Source organism: Buteo buteo, chromosome 6 (assembly GCF_964188355.1).
Source record: "Buteo buteo chromosome 6, bButBut1.hap1.1, whole genome shotgun sequence".
In the NCBI taxonomy this organism is placed as follows: domain Eukaryota; kingdom Metazoa; phylum Chordata; class Aves; order Accipitriformes; family Accipitridae; genus Buteo; species Buteo buteo.
The window spans coordinates 36,140,671-36,161,720 of record NC_134176.1 but is presented as its reverse complement, the minus strand read 5'-3'; the positions used below and the strand labels follow the sequence as shown (position 1 = coordinate 36,161,720).

Sequence of the window (21,050 nt, the reverse complement as noted above, 5' to 3'; positions counted from 1 at the left end):
GGTACAGTCAGTCTCTAATGCAGCTCAGGATACTTGTATTTAGGAACGGCAGATTTGGTAAGAACAAATAACTTTCTGTAGAAATTTTCCTTAACCTATCCAAAATACTAAGTATAATTTGGTTTTAGAATATGACATACAACATTCACATATGTGGATCCATATGTATGCAATATATAAACCCCCTAACTTTGGCAAATACAGCCTATATATAGGAACAATCAGTAATCAAACTGGAAATGCTATAACCTTTGTGGCAACATACTTTGTAAGGTTTTCTTGAAACCTGTTATTTCTGTCAAGACAGAGGCTCCTGTTTTATGTTTGCACTCATATTTTTGACTGAACGTTTGTAAGAAAAACATTTGGCTTTTTTAAGTTGCTGTCAATTTGGAAGTAATAGAGCTGCCAGGTTTTGTGCAGGTCCATGTGACAATTTTGTATAAATTGCTTGACAAGTTTGCATAGTTGCCAGTAACTTTCATATAACCATTTCCGCTGAATTAAAGGAAAAATACAGTTGCTTTTTTGTTGGTGGAAGTGTATTGGCTTGGCAAGTTTAGAAAATCAAAAGTCTCTTTATCTATAGACAGCAGCTGGACAAACTTTCTACAGGCTTTTTGCTCACAGTGTGGCTCAGCCTTGGGGAAGGGAGGAAAAGGACTACTACAGTTAATGCAGCTTGTTGAGTCTCTACTGAGTTTCACAAAATGGTGCAGAATGAGTGCTGCATTTATAATGATGCCATTCTTATAACCCATCAAATATCCTTCAGTTTGGAGTTTTAATCTAAATGAGTAGAGCTAAATTTTAGTGGGTGGCTTTGTTATTTGGAAAATCCTGTATCTCATGAGTGAAGTGTTGAAATACGCAGTTTCCAAACTAAATACTTACCTGACAGGCTTTACCAAGTTCCCAAGTCTACTTCTAATGTTAGAGAATGGAGCTTTTGAGACTTCCTTTCTGTGAACGTACATTGTATGGTTAAGTTTATTTTATCTATGAGTCAACAGTTTTCAGACTGGGTCTTTAGGTGCTGCAGTACAAAACTTCAGCCATGTGTAGTAGAGGTTGGTTCATTTTGCTTGCCCCTGTAAGCCACCCATTTGAAGGACCATGCAGGTAATCATGTGCTAGCAGGTTCCAGAGGTATTTCTGAGATAGCAGTGGAAAGTGAACATCAGATTTTATGGATTCTTTTCTAGTTCTTTGAAAGGGAAGATAGTCTGTCATTTAACTTAGTAGTTACAAACAAAATAACCAAGCTGTTTGCCTGTGGGGCTTTTTTTTTTTTTTTTCCTGGCTCAGTGAGTCTAAGGGAGAGATTTAGCTCCTAGTAGAAGCTGTTGTTCCAATTCAGTGAGGCTTAAGATTCGTACAAAATATGGCTATAGCTTGTGGAAATATTAATAATGATCTGTGAGAAAGATGAAGAATGACTTGTAGCCTCTTGGCGCTTGATTATGTTATAATTTTACTGAGTGCAAAGAATGTTTTTTAGAGGTGTTTTTTTCAGTTAAACAGTAATGAGAAAACAGTCTCTCTTAATTTGAAGTTTTTAATCAGTTCCAATTATTTGCATCTCATAGACAGAATAAGCAGGAACTTTGAAGCAAAATAGTTTGGTGGGCAAGATTATTATATTTACTTTTTCACTGTTATTGTGGTCAGACTTGTGAATATGATATCTGTTGAAGACAATTCAGTATAGATAAGCTAACAGCTCACCGTTTTTGGCAGGTGTTGCTGAGTATTATTACAAAATATTCTCTTCTGTCTCTGGAAGAAGCTATGGTATTTTATGGTATCACTGCATTAGGAAAACCTTATTTTTCAGGGAAATTTAAAAATCTTATCTTTCATTTACTTTTCTAAAATCTGGATTAAGAGTACTAAATAAGAATGGTTTGGGGGATTGTATTCCACTGTTACCTCATACTGACCTTTTTATATTGTTTTAACTTGCTCTTTTTCCTCTGTACAGGTATTTATCATTAGTATTCCTAGGTAGACAGAACAATGTATTGGCACTTCCCAGATAGTGGACTATGTATGTAATATACTGACAGACATGTTTACCTTGTTAATTCACTATTGGTATTTTTTTATTTTTTTATTTTTAAAACTAAATTCCTGTTTGTCTTTGTCATTGTGAATTGCATTTCAAATTCTGTCACTGAATTACAGCCATCTGTCTAGGTAACTTCATAAAGATAACGTTCCGTATTATTTCTTGTAGGTAAAGGCATCTTGATTCTAAACACCTACAAACTTGCATCAGTATCAAAAAAATTGCACTAGTACTTTGTCTTTTGTAAAATAATAGCATTAATCTAAGAAATACGTTTAAAAATGCAGTGCTGCTTTTGTTTGCTATAATTCTGAGTATATATTCTGGTTTTAATATCTGGTTTTAATACACCATACAGTTTGTATTTTAGAGCGTCCATTAAATTTCCACCGCAATAAATCAGATAATTTATTCCTTTGCCAACTTAAGATTTAATGTTAATCTCTAATTACTTACAAGACAGAGAAGAGGGACATATATCTAGGGGTTGTAATTAGGTAAATGTGGAAAATCAGAACAACTTGTTTGAGGATTATTATGCTATATATAACTATCATAAGGTATAAGCCTATCAATCATTGTCATAGAGAAAATTAAGCTGTCAGGGGATTCTCTTGTATCTTTCTGGATTTAAGGTAAAAACCAGTGCATTTAATGAGCGCTGTTAGAAAAAAATGAAATCTTTTTGAAATTGTGTTGTATTCATATTGTGCTAAGGTAATTCCTGGTGTAATCTCATTGCTCCTGTTTGGTTACACCAGCAATAACTTTGAACCATGAAATTAAAAGCAGGTATGTCTTTCCAAGAGCAATTTAAGTCATTAAAGTGTAGCTGCCGTTCACGTTTCCACTTATGTCTGCCTAGAGGAACCACTCAGTTAATACCAGCCAAGCTACCTTACTTATTCTCACACATGCAAGCCTCTGTGTACAGACTTCTATTCTGCGAAACAATTTAAAGTGTAAAGATCACGAACTGCTTTGTTGCTTAATTATATATGTTTTTTTGACCCTATGGCTTGGGGTCGTAGGGTTCCGTCTGTGAGAATTTGACTGTAACAGATGCTGCTTAACTGGGATGAGGAGGAGAGGAGAAATTGTCTCTGCACAGACACCTACTATTTTTAATACAAATGAGGAAGAGATATATGCCCGTTTGTGATGCAGCTGATAGCCTAGGTCAGATTCAACCCATAGAATATTTTCATTTTGTCTTGCTAGCTTTTTCCCCTGATAAGAAGAGAAATTGGGATTGAGACAGATAAGCCTGAATGTCATCGCACTTGGCCACAGCCTTACAGCAGTTTCCAAGAAGGGAAGAAGGAATCAAGGCAGAAGTTTACTCAAGGAATTGGTGTGTGCTGTTGCTGGTTAGGAGAGCAGCAAATGCAGGGAGTAGACAGTGGTTATCACTGTCCATGAACATGCAGGTGTCCATGCATGGCAGTGGCTAACTGTTTATTGTGGACTCTGTGTGAATTTGTAAGATGTCTGGGGTATTGTAGGTTAAGTGTCCCTGATAAAGAATGGAGAAGATTAAGGAAATGTATATGTTTTTGAGAGGTGTAACATTCAAAACAGTAATACAGAAGTTACAGTAATGAAGGGGAAAAGTAGCAGTTGATCAATATAATTGTGAAGAGTTTCTAAAGATAAAATGAAAAAGTTATTGTATAAATTTGGGAAGAAGGTGAAGGAGAGAAATAGCTATGCTCTTTCTAACAGATGAACAAAAAAGCTCAAACTATGTTTTCATATGTTCTGTAAAGTGACATTCCTGGGAAGAGAATTGGGAGAAATACTACAAAATAAATAGAACAGAAATCTAATAATGCATGATACCTACACAATGGGGAAGGCCAGTTGGCCCAAGAAAGGCAAGCTGAACATACGTTGTTTCTATGTTCCTCCCAGTCTTTGTAGAATATTCTAAATACTGACAGAGATTAAATGTTTTAAACTTTTCTTACAGAGTTAATAGAACTGAACAGGAAGAGGGCTGTAAGCCTTAACTCCTGTGGCTTCATAAGGGTAATAAATACAGTTTTAGAAAGTCTTAATGGAAGCTCTGACTTTTAATGCACTTTTTTTTTTTTTTTAAAGGGCTGTGAGCTCAACAATTCTTGTTGAGTGTTTGCACACGTATGCTTAACATGCTAGGACTGACTGCACTTACAGCAAAGAGTGGTTGAGTAATTGAAGCAGGATGTAAGAGGTCACTCTTGCACTTTATCCATTGTGTACTTCAGCCTTGGTTTGATCCAAACCACTCTGGGTTCCAGGGAAGTGCGGAAGGATGACCCCAGGGGAAATTGCCTGTTCAGAACAATGTTTACTTCATTTTGACACCTTCATTCCTGAACCGTATGCATCAACATGTTCTTGTCTGTAAGAAAAGTCAGAAAGCCTGCTTTCCTATTTTTTCTCAATACCATACCATCCCCAACCCTATATGCAAAATTAGTGTATAAAGGAGGGTGTACTAAAATAGCCTTTTGCTGTGTTAGACTGTAGATTGGGGTCATGTGTGCTATGCATTTTGCTTTCCTTCAGAAGGAAAGCAGAGTCATAGGCTCTGGTAAAGGATGAAAATACATTCCTTGACAGAAGACCCCAAATCATGCAAGGTCCTCCGCTGGGGGGCTTGGCTCTTTCACTGTTGTTTGAATGACTCTGATGAACTTAGTGTTTAGGCAGCACATTGTGTATATTTTTTCGTTCTTCTGATAGGCAAAACAGTCCGAAGGTTTCCTGGTTTTGTTCAACTGGGCTTTTGCATATTTTCCCCACTTTCAAAATTTAAATGAAATGTGCAAATGGTAATGCATGTAATACTATCTGAAACAGAGGCACAACAGATAAATATTATACCTCCTGTGGTATCATGGTGCCTTACAGCACTGAGCAATAACATGTAGATGTAGTTCAATCCTGTTTAAAGGCATAAGTTTTTCTCCTTACCTGAGTAATACTGTTTTAAAGGTTATATTTGAGTTGGCTTCTAGAATTTGTTTCGGCTTGTATAATTTGTTGTTTGAGGATGGGGCAGGAGGGAAGTTATTTTCTTTCATTACATATAGGACAGATGTTTGCTCTGTACTGATTAAGACTCATTTTCAGTAAGGTATGATGACAATGGTAGCAGCCTATAGTCTAGCTGAATAAGCAGCTAAGAGGAAAGTAACGAAGATTTATGTTTACATATTTCTGAAATTGTTACTTTAGATGGTAGCTGTCTCTTGAGATGATAGAAGCAAATTATTTTCTGAAGCTTCACTGATCAGAGTTCTTTTTATGTATTTCATAATTTTAATGGTGAATCTTTAAGTTGTTTGAATGTTGAATATTCAAATGTGATTATTTGCAGTTTTATCTTGTACCATGGCAGTGCATCATGTAAAATTTTCCATTAAATATTTATGGGAAATGTAAGCAGGTTTGTATTTGAAATTTACTCATTTCAGAAGTAAACCTCAGGACAGTACTTGGAGAACCAGGCTGCACAACTGCTGTTCATACTGAGAATTTGTGGTTTATTTCTCAAAGTTCAAGTTAACTATTTTACTTCTAAGAAATGAAATTTCCTTGAGGTGTGCTGTATAACATAGCTAATAACAGAATGTGAAAAAGAATTTAGTCCAGTTTAAGAGGAAACATTTGAATCCATATTAGTTTACTGGAAGCTTGTTAAAATAAGAAGGTGATACTCCTGTTTTCTTTATGTTGACAGCCAAAAGGAGTGAATCCTTTAAACAGGTCTATAGTAAGTAAGTATATGTAATGTCATAGTTGCCTAAGGTGATTCTGATCTTTTCTTAAAAACAAAGTACAACACGGATCTATCTGTGTAGCTCTATTCTTGCTTTGACTTGTGAATTGTATCAACTCCAAGTTATTTTGGGCACTGAATTTCACTAGGTTTGCTTGATTATAGCAAATAATTCAATTTATAGGAGAAGAACAGAAGACAAATAAGTTGATTCTTATCTTGATATAAGTGGATCTGGCCTTTATTCTGTGGAAACTATGTCTCTGGTTCAGTCCCCAGTAATAGAGTTATGACTTCATCCCCGTGCTCACGCAAACAACTGTCCACAACAACCATTTTAGTGTATTTATCTGATGAATAGAAAGAAAAGAGAATTAACCTAAAATTGCACAGAACCAGTGAGAATGCACAGAGTATTTTCCTTCTTGTCAGCTGTTTGACAACTGGGAGTATACTTGTATAATTACGACAGCTTTTAATCTGTTTTTAAGCTCTTTGATGATTTTACCATTCCTTCATGCGCCTCCTAACCAGATCACTCAAACAGTGCTGAAAGAAGCTTGTTTATGAAGATTGGTAGATTATTTCTCTTGGGAAGTCATTATTCTAGTTCTGATTTTGCTACTTGTATGATATGCTGGGCAGTCATTTTGAAGATATCAAACATGGGAGAATCTAAACTCTCACAATTGTGTTTGAAGATGCTTTACCTTTTAGTGGGCATTTGTGTAAAAGCCATGAAACAGGCTTCACTGCTACTTTTGGTCATTTTAACATATTTTCAGAGCTACTGAGTAGTAATGCTCCACTGTCCACAAACTGCTACTTTCTACTTTTTTGTCTGTGTCAGTCTTCTTTTTATGATGATGTACTTGCATATAAATATAGTATTTGGTGTACAACAGGGATTTATTTGGCACTGATAGAGATTTTTCTGTTGTGTAATTGGATGCTAAAGGAATGTGAAAATCTCAAACAGTTTGTCCTTGTCTACCTGAGCCAAAATGTAACTACAAAATATTCTATGGAGTAGGTAAGCCTTCTTCAAGATGGATTTCTAAAATCAATCTAAAACATATGTTGCATTGCTCTATGTCCTTTCTTGAGCTATGAAAGTAACTCATTGATTATAAAACAAGTTAATGAAGTGATGGTGGTTTGTTCCTGATTTGGTGCTTTGTGCAGTTGTTTTTACCAAGTTGTCCAATGTTGTACCAATATGTAAGTCCACAGTGTGTGCTTAAAAAACCTCTAATGTAGTTTTAGAAACACAGTAACCACTAGAGATTTTAGTACTCTTTCTGCACAAGATGTTGCAGATTTTCACTCATAAGGGCTTTTTTTAAACATAAGTAATTGCTCTTCACATGTATTTCAGAATTACATTTGGCTTAAACTGTCAAAGCCAAGGTCCTCCTTAAAGCCAGTGTCTGATGGTGAGCTGTAAGGGTGTTTTGGTTTATAGATATATAATGACTTGCCAAAAGGTAGCTTGCTTTTCAAATTATTTTATAGTGAATCGAGATTGCTTTAAGCTTTACAGTAGTGTAGATAAACTTGAATTTCACTGCCCTGGTCATGAAGAATGTATTTATTGTTGGGACAGCAAAATTTAATCTTGTGGCAGCAGCACATTGTGGTTTGTGAAAGGAGAGGTGGAGTAATGGAGAGAAGAGAGAGTGGACCTGTCAGCAGGAATGTTTGGGAGCATACACAGTGGGAATCTCTTCTTTCTTGATTCCTTTATTCCACCTCTTCAGAGCTTTAGACCTCTGCAGAAAGTATCTTGTACAGAACTTTTCTGGCTGCTCTCAGTTCTCCTCTTGCCTGTTGAGAGCTCTGTTAATATAGAGGATTCAAGGGAGGGGAGAGTTTTCCACATCTGTTGAGTACTTGTGGCAAATGCCTATTTTGCTTGCATCTTGAGCGGACTCTGCAATGAGTTCTCCTTTTGACCCTAGAGTTTTTTAAGAGTTTGGGCTGGTAGATTGACTGCCGGCAGTCTATTTAGTTTTTCCATGTGTACTTCCAGAAATGGCTTCCATGAAGGCAATTAATTTGATTAATTATTCCATGTTAACTTGAGTTAAGACCCTGTGGTTGGTTATAATGGAAATTCTTACATAGATCACTCTTTCTGGATGTTTTTCTGCAGTATTTGTTACCTTTTTTCTATTCTGCTCTATAAACAGAAGTTCTTTCAGTTATCATCTGTATCACTGCAACACATGGACAGAGATATTGTGATTAAATTCTTAGTTCTGCTCCCTACACATTGCTCTCAGTTTCAGGAAGGATTCATTATGGGTTTCCAGAATAGGAGGAAAACCAGTGGAACTTGCATCAGTGTCACTGCTTGACACCTGTAAGAACTGAAGCTTCACTAGGTGCTTTTAATTATACTATTGATGAATTACATACCGTTCAGGAAGATGGTAGCACCTGATCTAAGATTTTGACGGGGATCCAGGCTGATATGTCTTTCTGTGGTTAAAGTTGTTTGTATGAATGACTGTTTACAGAACAAAATGCTGTTGAGCTGCAGTGGCTTCACTGTCTATTTATGTCACAGGTAGAGGAGGATGATGACACTGAATTACGAGAGGAAGAAGAGAAGGAAGAACTGAAAAGCTACTCGAGAAGAAAGATTTTTTCCAACTGGAGCCGCTATGAGGATACAGAAAAGGAGGGACAGAGTGAATGTGGGGAATCACAGAGAGGGACAGACTTCAGTGTTTTGCTTAGCTCAGCAGGTAAGCATTTTCTACTCTATAGATTTTTAGTTTTGCATTTTCTGATATTACTACTTTTCTGGCTGTTGTCCTTGATGATGAAACAGGACCCTAGAATACCATTTCTTGATGTATTTAGGAGTGTTGAAAGTCTCTATGGGAGCAACCTTATAGCATACAGGCTGCACCGAGCTGTGGCAGATGGGGTGCATAAGAGGGCTGCTGCATTTATAGACTTCTCATGAAACTATGTATGGGTCTTGAGTGTGTGCAGCATCCAGTTACTTTGAGCCTATTCTTGCTGATAATGAATTTCTTGCCAATCTTGGTCATTGCATTGCCTTCCAGAAAAAAAAAGGTTGCTAGTATGACTAAACGCAGCAAAGCAGTCAAGCAGCTGCTTGCTGTTGTTTGTTTTGACAAAGATTTGTAATCAGCACTGTACAGAGGTGTGCATGAATAGCAAGTGTTACTCTCCCTGAAAATAAAGATGAGTTGTTTTCCCCTCTCTAAAGGAGATAATAGGAGGAGGAGGTGGAGGGACAGGCTGTACTGGATCCTATTTTTGTTTAGCTATACACGAATAGTAAGGGCAGTTGCACAAAAAACAGTTCCCTAAAATTATTTTAGAAACTCTTTATGTGCCACTGTGTTGGAATACAATTTAGTAAAAGCTGCAAACAATGTATTATGGGGTTTTTTTGAGCAACTTGGAAGCTTTGAAATCTGTCAAATCTAAATGGATTTTTCAGCCACAGCTTGGAGGGGTAAGTTAGAAATTACCTATGGTAAAGAAACAAGGACCAGAGCTTGCTTTGTCTGTGCCAGAATCAATTTCTGAAGTTCAGTTTTGCATGGACATTGCAGAATTGTGCCTAAATTGCTAGTTTTAATCATAGGATCATGAGATGTGTATTGACTTCTCTGAATGGTATGTTGTATGGTGAACAGTGTTGGAGTCAAGATGCCTGGTATGGATCTCAGAACTTCATAGGTAACATAGCCTGGGGAGTGAAGTAGATATCATAAGTCAAAACTTTTAAAATCAAGAGACCTACCCTAAGCTGCAGGTTGCCATGGTTCAGCTTTTAAAAACAAACTTTAATATCTCTTAACTTTATGTTTAACCTTCAGAATGTCTTTAAAGTGTTCTGATGAATAATACTTTTGAACTGAAGATATAAGGAAATACTACATATTTCTGCTAATTTGCATTTTTGCTAAGTTATACTCCAATACAGCTATTACCAACCCATTTATTTTACGCTGTAGATTCTCTTAATGCCTAAAATTAAAATCTTGTTAGTTAGTATTTTTGCTAACTAAGTCGTTAATTCTAAATCTTTCATTTAAAGAGTGCTTTATTTTAGGATATATTGTGACTGTTCTTGACATTAAAATAAATTGATAAGAAACAGCAGGGAAATAAAGTACCTTCAGAGGATGAAAAAAGTACCTTCTAAACAATAATGCCCATTTCTTGGAGTCACATAAAAAGCAGGGGGTTTTCTTTGGCTCATGTGTGAAAACCGAGAATGCAGTCATCTTTATTTCTAGTGGTCTGAGAAGAAGCTTGCATCTCTGCTTTATTTGATAATTTTGGCTTCTGTTAGTATATTGCTGTTTAGCATTCTGAAATTGCACAGTGGATCCAATTCAATTGCAATAATCAGTTAGGGAAGTACTAGAGAGGGAATGGAGTTAAAGTGCCATTTTTCACGAATATAAAAGCTTAGAAAGTTCTTGCAATTTACTATTAATACACAAAAATGTAGTTAATGAAGCCAGTTAAGAATCCTTTGGCAAAAGCTCAGATTAAAAACCTGTTCTCCTATGTAACATTTAGATTCCATAACACTGATAGCAGGGTCTTAGGATGCCATCCTTCAAGATACAACTTGGATTTATTCCCAGCAAATACCCTGATAATTGAATGAGATAAGGAAGGAAAAATAGTTTGGGATAATGTAGTAATAAAGGCAGAACTAATGCTAGTAGACAAACTTAAATGGAGGAGTTCCTGATGTCCAAGGAATTAAAATTCCAAGCTTGCTATTTGTTTAATATTTTGTAACCGTGCTTCTACATGTAATTTTCTAGTTAAAATCAGCCAAAAAATAGCAAAATGAGAAGACTAATATTCTGTGATTTAGGTGTCCTGTTGATAATTAGCAGGACTGGAGCTTTTAAATCTAGTACATGAACATTACTGTTGCTTGAATTAAGGAAGTAACAGAGTTATGGGTTGTTATACTGCATTTTTATCAGTAGTAGAGAAAAGTAGGGTGTTTTTTCTGAGAGGGCAAGTAGGGGGTTTAGAGATATTTGCAGAGGATGATAAGTCTTCAGGGTATTTTATTTTACGTTTTTCAATAGCTTCTGAAGACACACACTTTTTTTACTTTTTTTGCCTATACTTCCAGTTTGTCCCTGCCTCAAGCCAGTAACCAGTGCAGCACTGATTCTGTCTTTCAATCAAATATTTAGGCCTGACTAGTCCCAGACTGTCTCTGACTGTATGTTGTCTCTCTGCTGTCAGCCTTTGCCTGCCTACTAATCCTTCTCGCTCTCCCTTTCTTCTGTTGATTTTTCTTGTCTATGTTTCTGATTACCGGTGGTAGGTCTTTTCTCAGTCTTTTGTTGTGAGCCAGCTCCCTTACACATATATTCACTGAAGTCCAGCTCTGTCAGGTATATTCTGTCCCTCTCTCTATCCAGTCCTGGTGATCCCCAGTTCTGAGTTGTTCTGCCTGGGACTGCTCATTTGGCTTAATTTTTCTCTCATCCGCTACCACATCTTCTTATGTTTATTTTAGTTTCTTTCCTTGTCTGGTCAATCCCAGTTAATTCTTTCAAGCTTTCAGTTCTACTCTCCACTACAAGCTGTTTTCTCCATCTTCCCTCCACATGCTCTGTTGGTATACCCTAAATCCTACTCAGTTACCCAACAGTATGAAGCGACAGGCCACTGTTTTCAAATATGGTGGGGGTATCAGAATAGGTGAGGTTGCAGAAATAAGCAAGATGACACTTTTTGTTCAATGTTGCACCTAATGCCTGTTAAATGTAGACATCTCTTAGAGTGAAAATTTGGCTCTTCACTCATAACCAGAGGTTAGAGAAAACTTAATTCAGTTGCCTTGCACATTGAGATGATACACAGAAGGTCACTGAGGATGGACTGTGTGGTGATTGGTTGTTAAGCTCTAGCAGAACTTGCCAAAAAGCACGTACAAACTCTGATTTCTAGAAGCTTGTAGCTTGGCTAAATCAGGTCAGATTTTTCACGGAATGAGCAGAGTGTATCTCTCATATGAAAATACTGTCCAGCCTGATTTCAAGTTACTGATTCAGGGCAGGAAAAGTGGTTACAGTTTTTCAAAGAAAGAGCTTACAAGGGCTTTTTTCCCTGGGTCATTTCACAGTAGAAAAATGTTCCAGCCATTCTCTGACCTTTTTTTAAAAGGTGGTGAGGGGTGGGTGAGGAAAAAACTACCTGAAGCAGACAATTGACATGGAAAATTTCAGACTGAATAGTTAAAAAAGCAGCTGAAAATAGTCTTAAGTAAGAACTGCCAGGTGGCTTTGATAACAGCTGATGTCACTAGCCTGACAGAGCTGCTTTGTTAGGGCTTATTATATTTGTGTGTAAAGTAGGGTGATAACTTTAGTTTTTAAGTCTGTTTCTTTCCTTATTTTAGCATTTTATAATATTTTTTTAATTAACCTTGAATATAGCAAAGTAAACTTTTCTGTATTGCTTCTCATGTCTAGCTGATATAAACTACAAGTCCATTGTGAAGCCTTCGGGGAATATGTCTTAAATCAATTTAGTAAAAACGCTGTTGAAGCGTAAAGAGCAAGAGAAGTGGAAGTGATAGGATAACTTTACTTTGCTAGAAGAATCTTGCCATGTTTGAAGAGCTGTCCTCATTTTTTTGATTGATGAGGGTTAAGTGTCCCAAAATAGACTTAAGTCCTTAGGTTTTTGGCTGTGAATAGATGCTTTCGGTTTAAAAATAAGCTTTTAAAATCTCATTACAGAGCTGATCAAAATGTATCCAGGGACCTGATCACTTTCCTTTAAACATGGTAGGCATTACCAGTACAGCAGCCAAAAGCTGCCAATGTACATGCCTCAGTAACAGTGTGCTGAGTTGCAGGATGTGATTATCAAGATGAAAAAACCATAATTTTGGACATGAATTTTTTCCTGTTTGTTTTTTTGGCCATGGCTGAATAATTCTGATGGCCTTAAAGGGTAAGAAAGAGAAATGCTGTGTAGTTCAAACAAAACTGACAGAATGGTTTTGATATTGTAAGAATACATATAATTTCTGTAGGTACCTAGCACTTGAATACAATAGGAAAAGTGGAGTAAAAATCAAAAGAGCAGTCACTGGAGCATAATAGTAATGAACAGTAAGTATAGGATTTGTGAGGTAGCAGTTACCTTCTGTTCCCTAAAACCCTGTTGTTTTGGGGTTTTAACCTCTTGGTTTTGGGCCTCTCTGTTTAATTTTGATGTGTCAGCTGCAATATATTGCTGCATTTTTGTCATTTTCATCGTTGATACGTACATTAGAATTAGCAGTATACAGAAGACCATTGTCTGCCTTGGAAAAGCTCAACAGATAAACTTGTGGAGCAAGGCTTGTGTTAAAAATAGCTTTTTCTTCAACTCTTCTAAAGTATATACTAACAGAGATTTGGAAAAAAAAAAAGTAGAGTGAAGAGTAAATGAGTGTTCTTATTTTCAATGCTAATTCTGCTCAAACAAAAAGAATGGCAATGGTGGGACATGGTTTGGATGCTATAAAAGAATCCTTTGAGTTTTAAAATTCTAGAGAATAGCTGAAAATCAGTTTTCTTTACAGAACTGCCTAACCCATTGTTGATTTGGATTACTGTATATATCAGGGTTCCCTCCTTCCAGTGGTATTTGATTGCCAACTTCTACTACTTTTTGTTTTGTATGTCTATTCTGTGAAATTATTTGTGTCCCTGTGTCTCTATAGAACTCTGTTTCTGCATCTCTGTTTCTTGTACCATTGAGATATCTAGACTAATGAAGAATTGATGTTCATCAGCTCTGAAAGCATTATTGCTCTGTGTGAAAAATAGTAAAAAGTAATTTTTAATTCTTTTTTGCATGTCTTTATGACTGTATGTGGAACAGATGTGTTTTCAGCTAGTGCATCTTACTTGGTCAGAAATTCAACAGATGGAAAACTTCATGTCCTTGGTCTTCACCAAGTGACATGAGCTCTGTGTAGAACATAGAGGTATTGGTTACTCTTATTACTTATCAACAGCTTTAAGATATTAGTACCAGGTTACTGGTCTTGAAAGAAGATTATACTGTTGCAACTAAGGATTAGTAATAGGTCAGTTGAAGATTCCTAGTATATGTGCTCCTGAAATAAACAGTTAAGGGCATGTGCTTTACTTGCATCTCTTCTCACGTTCTCCTTTTTTGCTACCTCATTCCATAAATGTTCTCTGAGGTTCCCTGACATGCTCTCCTCTCCTGCCTCTCCTTCTAGCCCCATTCCAGCATATCAGAACTTTCCCTTCCTTTTTGATAGTCCTGTGGTACATGCCATTTTCCAGCTCTGGAGGCTCCTTATCCCCGTGGTCTCATTTCCAAAGGTTTTAGTTGTGACAGTTATGCCCGGGGCAGTCTGCAACTTTCGACTTCTTGATAGACCTGAGATACTGCTCTTTGACATACCTATAGGTATCTGAAATGCAGTCTCTCCCCCTCTCCTTCCCTCCTCCCTAGCCAAAGTAACTTTCCCAAACAAACATGAAAAAACCCTTCCACAATAAAAATTTGCAGTAAAATCACAGGACTTGGCATCAGTGGAAGCTGGTTCTCCATCTGCTCAGTGCTTCCTCCTGAACTGTTCCTAACATTACAGAAATTCATCTTTTTTGTTCTAATCAGACAAGCTGTCCTTTTTTTTTTTTTTTTTTTGTCTGAACTAAAAATAGGAAGTGCCAGATTTTAAGTATTAATTACATTTTCTTGATAAATGTATTTTCCTGTAATAGGTAATCTGTGCTCATTATATATGCTTTCATATCTGTGCTTTTTTTTCCTCGTAAGTTTTGTCTAAAATGTAACTAAAACTGTATGACTGAAGTATAGAAGTATAATGTGATTACATGACTTGAATGCATATAAATGTAGAAGAACATTTCTTATTTTAATTTTAACAGTCTGATATCTTACAGCTATGTGACCATATATGTGTCAGTGATAGTACTGTAAAACTAATAGTAAGTAATAAAAGAATAAACTGAAAGGTGTCAGTGTTTCAGAGAGATTTGTATGCTTTAGGATTTAGAATTGAATAGAGTAAGATTCACAGACTAGAGGGGTTAAATTTTGTTTCCATTAAAATCTGTGTGGTAAGCTTTTTCCCATTCTTTTAATTTTTCATACCTTGATTGTACTCATTTCTTTGTTAAGTTCCAGATTTCTGGATTTAAAAAGCTGTCTGACCAATATCCTTCTATAATCTTGGGCCTTAATCTTTTACTGCTACTATATACTGAGGTATTTCTGCTGAATTGTGTTTAAGTATGTTTTGGTTATAAAATCACAAATCAGTAAGTTTAAATGTGGAGCAATATGTCCTTATTCTTGTCTTGCTGTTGTCATGTTCATTACTAGAATTTGTGGGCTTAAGAGCTAGATAAAAATGTCTACTCACCTGATTCACTGTTTCTCTTGTTTAACCATTTCCTTTGTTTTTATAATGCCCTTAAAACCAGTTCTGTCTGACTAGGCCTCATGTTGGTTATCATGGCTTCTGCCACATCATCATCTGTGACTTTCCTGCCAGTGAAATCCCCTAACCAAAAATGAATTACTCGTACTGTGTGAGTACAAGAGTCCATTTAGTATTCCAGTCTTCATTTTCAAGATTTAGTATGTTATTGCCACTACATTCCTGTTCCCTTTCTCCTATTTTTTACTTATTTTTACTTATTTTTACTTATTTTCTGCCTTTCTCCCTTCCTTTGAATTTTCCTTTTACTCCATGAACTTTGTGATTTTCTTTGTTGCCATATATTACTTTTGACTGATTTTAATCTTTTCTTTTGGTTTCCTTTTTACACTTCTGATCCTGAACCACTGTTAAATCACCTGAATTAGACTTTAAGCTTTTTAGAGCAGGGACTTTCTTTTGTTTGCCCATTAAAGTATTGGTTCTTTTCCAATAAGGGTGTTAGTAGATATTACTTCTATGGTAATACTAAAAGATGTTGATTGATTTGGAGGGATATTAATTGTAATACTTTTGTTCCATCTCTCAGCAGCCTACACTAGAGCAAGAAATAAAAAACGGAAATTTTATAAAATTCTATAAAACCAGAATTTTCTCTTTGTGGTAAGGATGATGAGAGTATTAAATTTAGAAGATTGGTTTAATTGCAGAAGCCAGACTTCATTTAGTGTTCTGTTTCTCGTAAGGATAAACTTATTCCTAACATCAGTTTACAAACAAAACTGTGATAGGAACTTTTCCTTGTTCATTGATGGATGCTCCAAAGCAGCGTTGCAATCAGACTGCATGTAAAGCACCACCAAAAGAGACTGACAGACCTATTCTTCTAGCATGATTCTCAGAAATTTGTTTGCAGGGAGCAGTGCTGTTTCTAAACATTGGTTTTGGAGTGAAAGAAGGGCTGTGAAGTGCTCTAAAGGACACAGAGTGCCTGTTTCTTCCTTAATCTCAGTCACAGCTCCTCTTTTTGTCTTATCCCATTTGTGGTCCTGAAATTCCTCTTCACATTTGCTACTGATGGCTTGGGCTTTCCTAGTCCTTTTCTCCCTTTAATGCTTTCTGAGTCACACCTATTAATTCTGCCATTGTTCTTTCCCTGACCTCATCCTGTTGCTCAAGAGTTCCCAGTTCCTACATACAACTTCTAGTCTATGCTTTCTCTTGATCCTTCCATGGCCCCATATTTTTGTACCTGTTGAAATCACATGTTGGCTCCATCTGTTCTGTATTCTCTTGCCTGTTGTTCACTCTCAGCTCTCCTGGGAGTGGCATCTTTGGCATTTCTGGCTGTCGTATAAGAAGATGGCTCTTCTGAGCCCTTAAAACCAAAAGGCTTACTTTTTTTGTCTAGATTTGGGTAATTTTCTTGAAGAATGTCAAAGGCATATTGAGCCTTGCCAAAGTCTTTGTTTCAAAACAGGAGTTGTATTAACTATTCCACCATCAAGGGAATTATGTCCTGTTGTCCTTTTTTGCAAGCTAAACCCTCTGTATGTGTAAAATTGTGAACTAGAAACTTAATAAAAAAGCATGTTTGAGGGACAGAATGGGGTATGAGTGGGGAGGAATTATGTTTTCTTTGGTTCTGACTCATTTTCAACCTTTACTGGAATGTGAATCAGATGACCTTCCTTTGACAGTACACACTCATCATCTCAGTTTATAAAGCGTGGTATTTCTGAATCTGCTGCAGATAATTTGGATTGTGAAACTGATCATACCCTCTCTATTTCTTTTTAAGCTTTTGATTGAAAACAGCCTGTGATAATGTGGTATTTTTTTCTTGAATATGTGTGTGTGCTTCAACATGCAGAAAATGTGTCACTGAAAAGTGTGTATCAGCTAGCTACAAAATGTAAGGGGGCAAGGTGGAAGAACTAATTCAAGATGGGAGTGCTTTAATAGGGTGATATCATACTACTGATTTTTGTGTCATAAAATTTTGGTGTCATAAAGGCTAGAAGCCATATTTGCAGATATTTATAGCAAAGAAATTTTCATTCAACACGGTTAATTTTCTGCTGGGAAAGTGCTGGCAGAATGGAGGTATTGGAAAGCTAAGTATTTAAAATTGGCAGTTTGGTGGTAATAGGAGGTAAACTGGGTTAGATTTTTCTGAGTAAATGAAGTGCTAGGCATGCAAGAGTAATAGTGCCAGAGAGAAAGTCTCTACAATTTGTACTCTTTCAGGAAAAGATACTCTGTGTGCAGTCTTCATTGCCACCTTTCTGATGCCCAAGAAAGTGTACCAAAGTGGCTATAATGGAAAACAGCACTTTTGCCCTGGCTTCTTTACTGATGGAGTCGTCTTATTTTTGTTTTCCTCTAGGTGTACTTTATGTTTCTGAAGTTGTTAGAAGATAAGAGTTCAATATGACAGATGACAAATGTTGATTGGCTTTTAAAACATAAGATTTGCTTTGGGCTAACCCACTTCTTGACTGAAATCCTTAGACAAAGAAATAAAGAGTGACACTAGCAAGTCAGAAGTTATGCTTAGCTGAAGAAGCAAACAGCCTTCAAAGGCAAAGAACATTCAAAAAAGATGTTTTGAATTTCTCATGTAGATGTATCTCTTAATGCATGTTGCTACCCCAACTGATTGGAAGACAGACTCGTTCTGAAAGCCAGTAACTACATCTCACCTGACTATCTTGCTGTCTGCACAGGGCTTTGTCACGATGTGTCTGTGGGCCCAGGGGTTGGGGGGAGCAATTAGTTTGAAAAAGACTGGGAATTGAGACAGCTTACCCAGCCCAATAATATTAGGTCAGGCTAAAGATGTCATTACTGTCCTTTGTTCATTATCCAGGTTTTCTACATCATTCTACGCTTCATTTTGGGGGAAGTAATCCATTAACTTGGAAAAAAAAAATAACTCTAAAATGCAAATGGGATCCTTTGAGAAAGTCCTTATAGTCTGGGACCTTCAGCATTGCTAACTGTCACAGGTCTCTGCATGTTACTTCAGAGACTAGTAACTTGATCTGTCTCCTGAAAAATCAATAAACCTTGCTCCTTGTCACCTTCTGTTTTATGCAGGGAGCAAGTTGTAGGTACTGGTTAATTATTCCTGAAGTCTTTCTTAAGGCCTGGAGCATTCATTCTCTCTCCATCTCTTACTCTTTCCTCTGTCTTGGACACGGTTAATTTTTGTGCACTTTCCTTTTACCTCCTTATATTGAAAAGCATGCTTTTCCTTTTAAGAAAAACAATATATTTGCTGCACCTTTCCAGTGCCCTTTACAGGACTACATTACCCCTAGGACAAAAACTGACAAGGAATTGTATCCAGCACTTACTAGTGGTTTTATTTAATCTGTGTTTGAAAGGGACATGGTGCCACTGGCACAACAGTGAGAGTGGAAGGTGTTTGCATGTTCCCGTTCATTGTATGGTGTCTCTTGTCACTTCAGATGGGAGTAGGTGCAAAAAATAACTTCTGTGTAAGTGGAGAAACTGACTTTTACCCCAAGTAATAAAATACTTTCATTTGCCCCAAAATGGGCTGGCTGGCTAACACTGCTTGTTTCAACTGCAAAAAGTGGACTTGTATTAGCTTCCCCTGCTCCCACGCATTAAATACCAGAGAAAAAGTCTGTAGCTGTTACCAGTCACATTTGTGAATTGGCTCCATTTGATGACATTTTTCATCTCTAAGTAGTTGTATAAGTAATTATTAATTGCTTTAGTTGTCATGTCAGTCACTAGTAAAACGTGAATTTTGATGAAGCAGCTATAATTTTTTTTCAATTTTCTCTTCCTTTTGTACATTGCTAGGCGGAACCTAGTGGATGTCTCTGCTTCTTGCATGTCTCTGCTTCTCTTGCTTTTATGGAGTGTTTGGTTTTGTTATTCTGTTTGTTACGCAGCTGTAGAGTTCTTCAATAAAAATGTAATGAATTTGAAGTTGCTTTATATTTTGCTTCTGCTCTTGATAATAAATTAAGATCACCTACCCTCTTCTGAAGAAATGAGTTTGAAAGACAATTCTGTGATATTATGGATTTGGTCCATCACTAGCTATAGATCTAGTTGCCTGATTTGACTGCATGAATGGTGCAAAAGAGTTGGCAGGAACATGAAATGGAACAGCTGTTGAGAAGGAAAAGATCTTAGGGATTGGGGGAAATACTAGGATTGGTGTTGGTGGTAGTAAGGGAAGAAGCAAGAGCTCCTTTTTCGGTGGTAGCATGCATGTGGATTGGATTAAATTGGATTAAATCCAGATGCCTACTTCTGATTTATTTTAACATACATTTGCAGTTAGAATATTGACAGCAAGTAAATTTTCTAATTCAAATAAGAGACTACAGTCTCTCTTGCTTTAAATTTATATTCTGTAACTCCACATGATTCTGTCTGCCCCTCTTTTACCTTTTTTCTGTTGTTCATTTCATAATGCCTTATTAAATGTTCGCTTACTCTTATTTTTATATATCCTTTTTCTATCCCACAGACAACTTTATTTCTCCCAGTTGTATTTGAATATGAAAAAAGAGGAGGAGGGAAGGAAAGAAGGAGGAGTAGAAATCTCCGAGAACAATCTAGTCACTTAGAGGAAAATTGCCTACAAGTATGAGATGACTAAATTAACTTGTAGAAATGTAATCTGAAAGCATCAGATCTCATACCTGTAATTTACAAGCACACTTTAGCTTGTCAGAGAAAATTGATCTTTATAAATATCTCTGTGTAAAGTAACATTTAACTAGAGACAAAGCATTTTAAAGTCTCCAAAGTGTTTGATTTGGTCATGTTATCTTTGTGTTAAAAAAGTAAAACCAACAACAAAAAAAACAACAAAAAGCCCCGTAGTGATTATTTGAGTTCGGTGCCTGTACTTCGAAATAGTTTATATGTATCTGTTCATCTGAACTGTAACAATTTTCTTTTGGCTGTTCATTTATTAATAGTAGAGTCCTATAATAGTTCTTGGGGGTTGTCTTTTTGCAAACCTTTCTACCTCAAAGTATTTTAACATACTACCATATTCTACTGCTGCAGTGATTATAGGAAATTGAGGAAGTGAACAGTGGAGGCCCTTTGGGAAGCAAAATTGAAGTATGAATTAAAGATATGTGTTTACAAACTTGCTCAGTAGAGGGAAAGAGTATTTATGGTCTAAATTTTAGCATGAATAAAGAAACCCTGGAGGACATTTTTTAATTTAAAAAAGCTGCAGAGAGGTATAATAATTTTTACCTCACAATTGCAGATAGTTTATGGTGGTGACAGATGCTGTAGACAATGTTTTTTTTCTGAGTATCTAGAATAAAATAATCTGAGCTATATTCCTGAAGTTTGTCAATCTCCCAGACTGGTTGTAAATTGAAATTATTTAATTCAAAAAAGACTAGTGAAATAAGTTTGTTCTGTTACAAAAATAACTCACTGAGCAAGCTATACTGTATGATAAATAAAAAGCTGCTATAATGCATTTTTAAAAATTGAGGCATTGAACAACTACACTGAAAATGTAATTTCATGTGACTAGAATTCATTTAATCATGAAAGGAAAGCACAGTAGATTAATCCAGGGAGACTATGACATGGATAAGGTATATTTTGGTGAGAGTGATAGTGTACACCTACGATATCAGTCAGGAAGAGATGACGTCCACATAATGGCATTAGGGATGATTTATCTAATTTACATTACAATAGGTAAAAGAGTT

The 21,050-nt window shown here is 36.3% G+C and overlaps 2 protein-coding genes across 2 annotated transcripts in view; one reads left to right on the top strand and one right to left on the bottom strand.

Moving 5' to 3' along the window:
* AVEN (apoptosis and caspase activation inhibitor) overlaps positions 1 to 21,050 on the top strand; it is a 101,004-nt gene that overhangs the window by 14,372 nt on the left and 65,582 nt on the right. The window contains exon 2 of the mRNA XM_075030411.1: positions 8,413 to 8,593. Within this exon, the coding sequence (XP_074886512.1) occupies positions 8,413 to 8,593 (181 nt within the window). The remainder of the gene's footprint in view (positions 1 to 8,412; positions 8,594 to 21,050) is intronic.
* The window catches only part of CHRM5 (cholinergic receptor muscarinic 5), a 49,212-nt gene that overhangs the window by 21,584 nt on the left and 6,578 nt on the right, over positions 1 to 21,050 (bottom strand). The window lies entirely within an intron of this gene.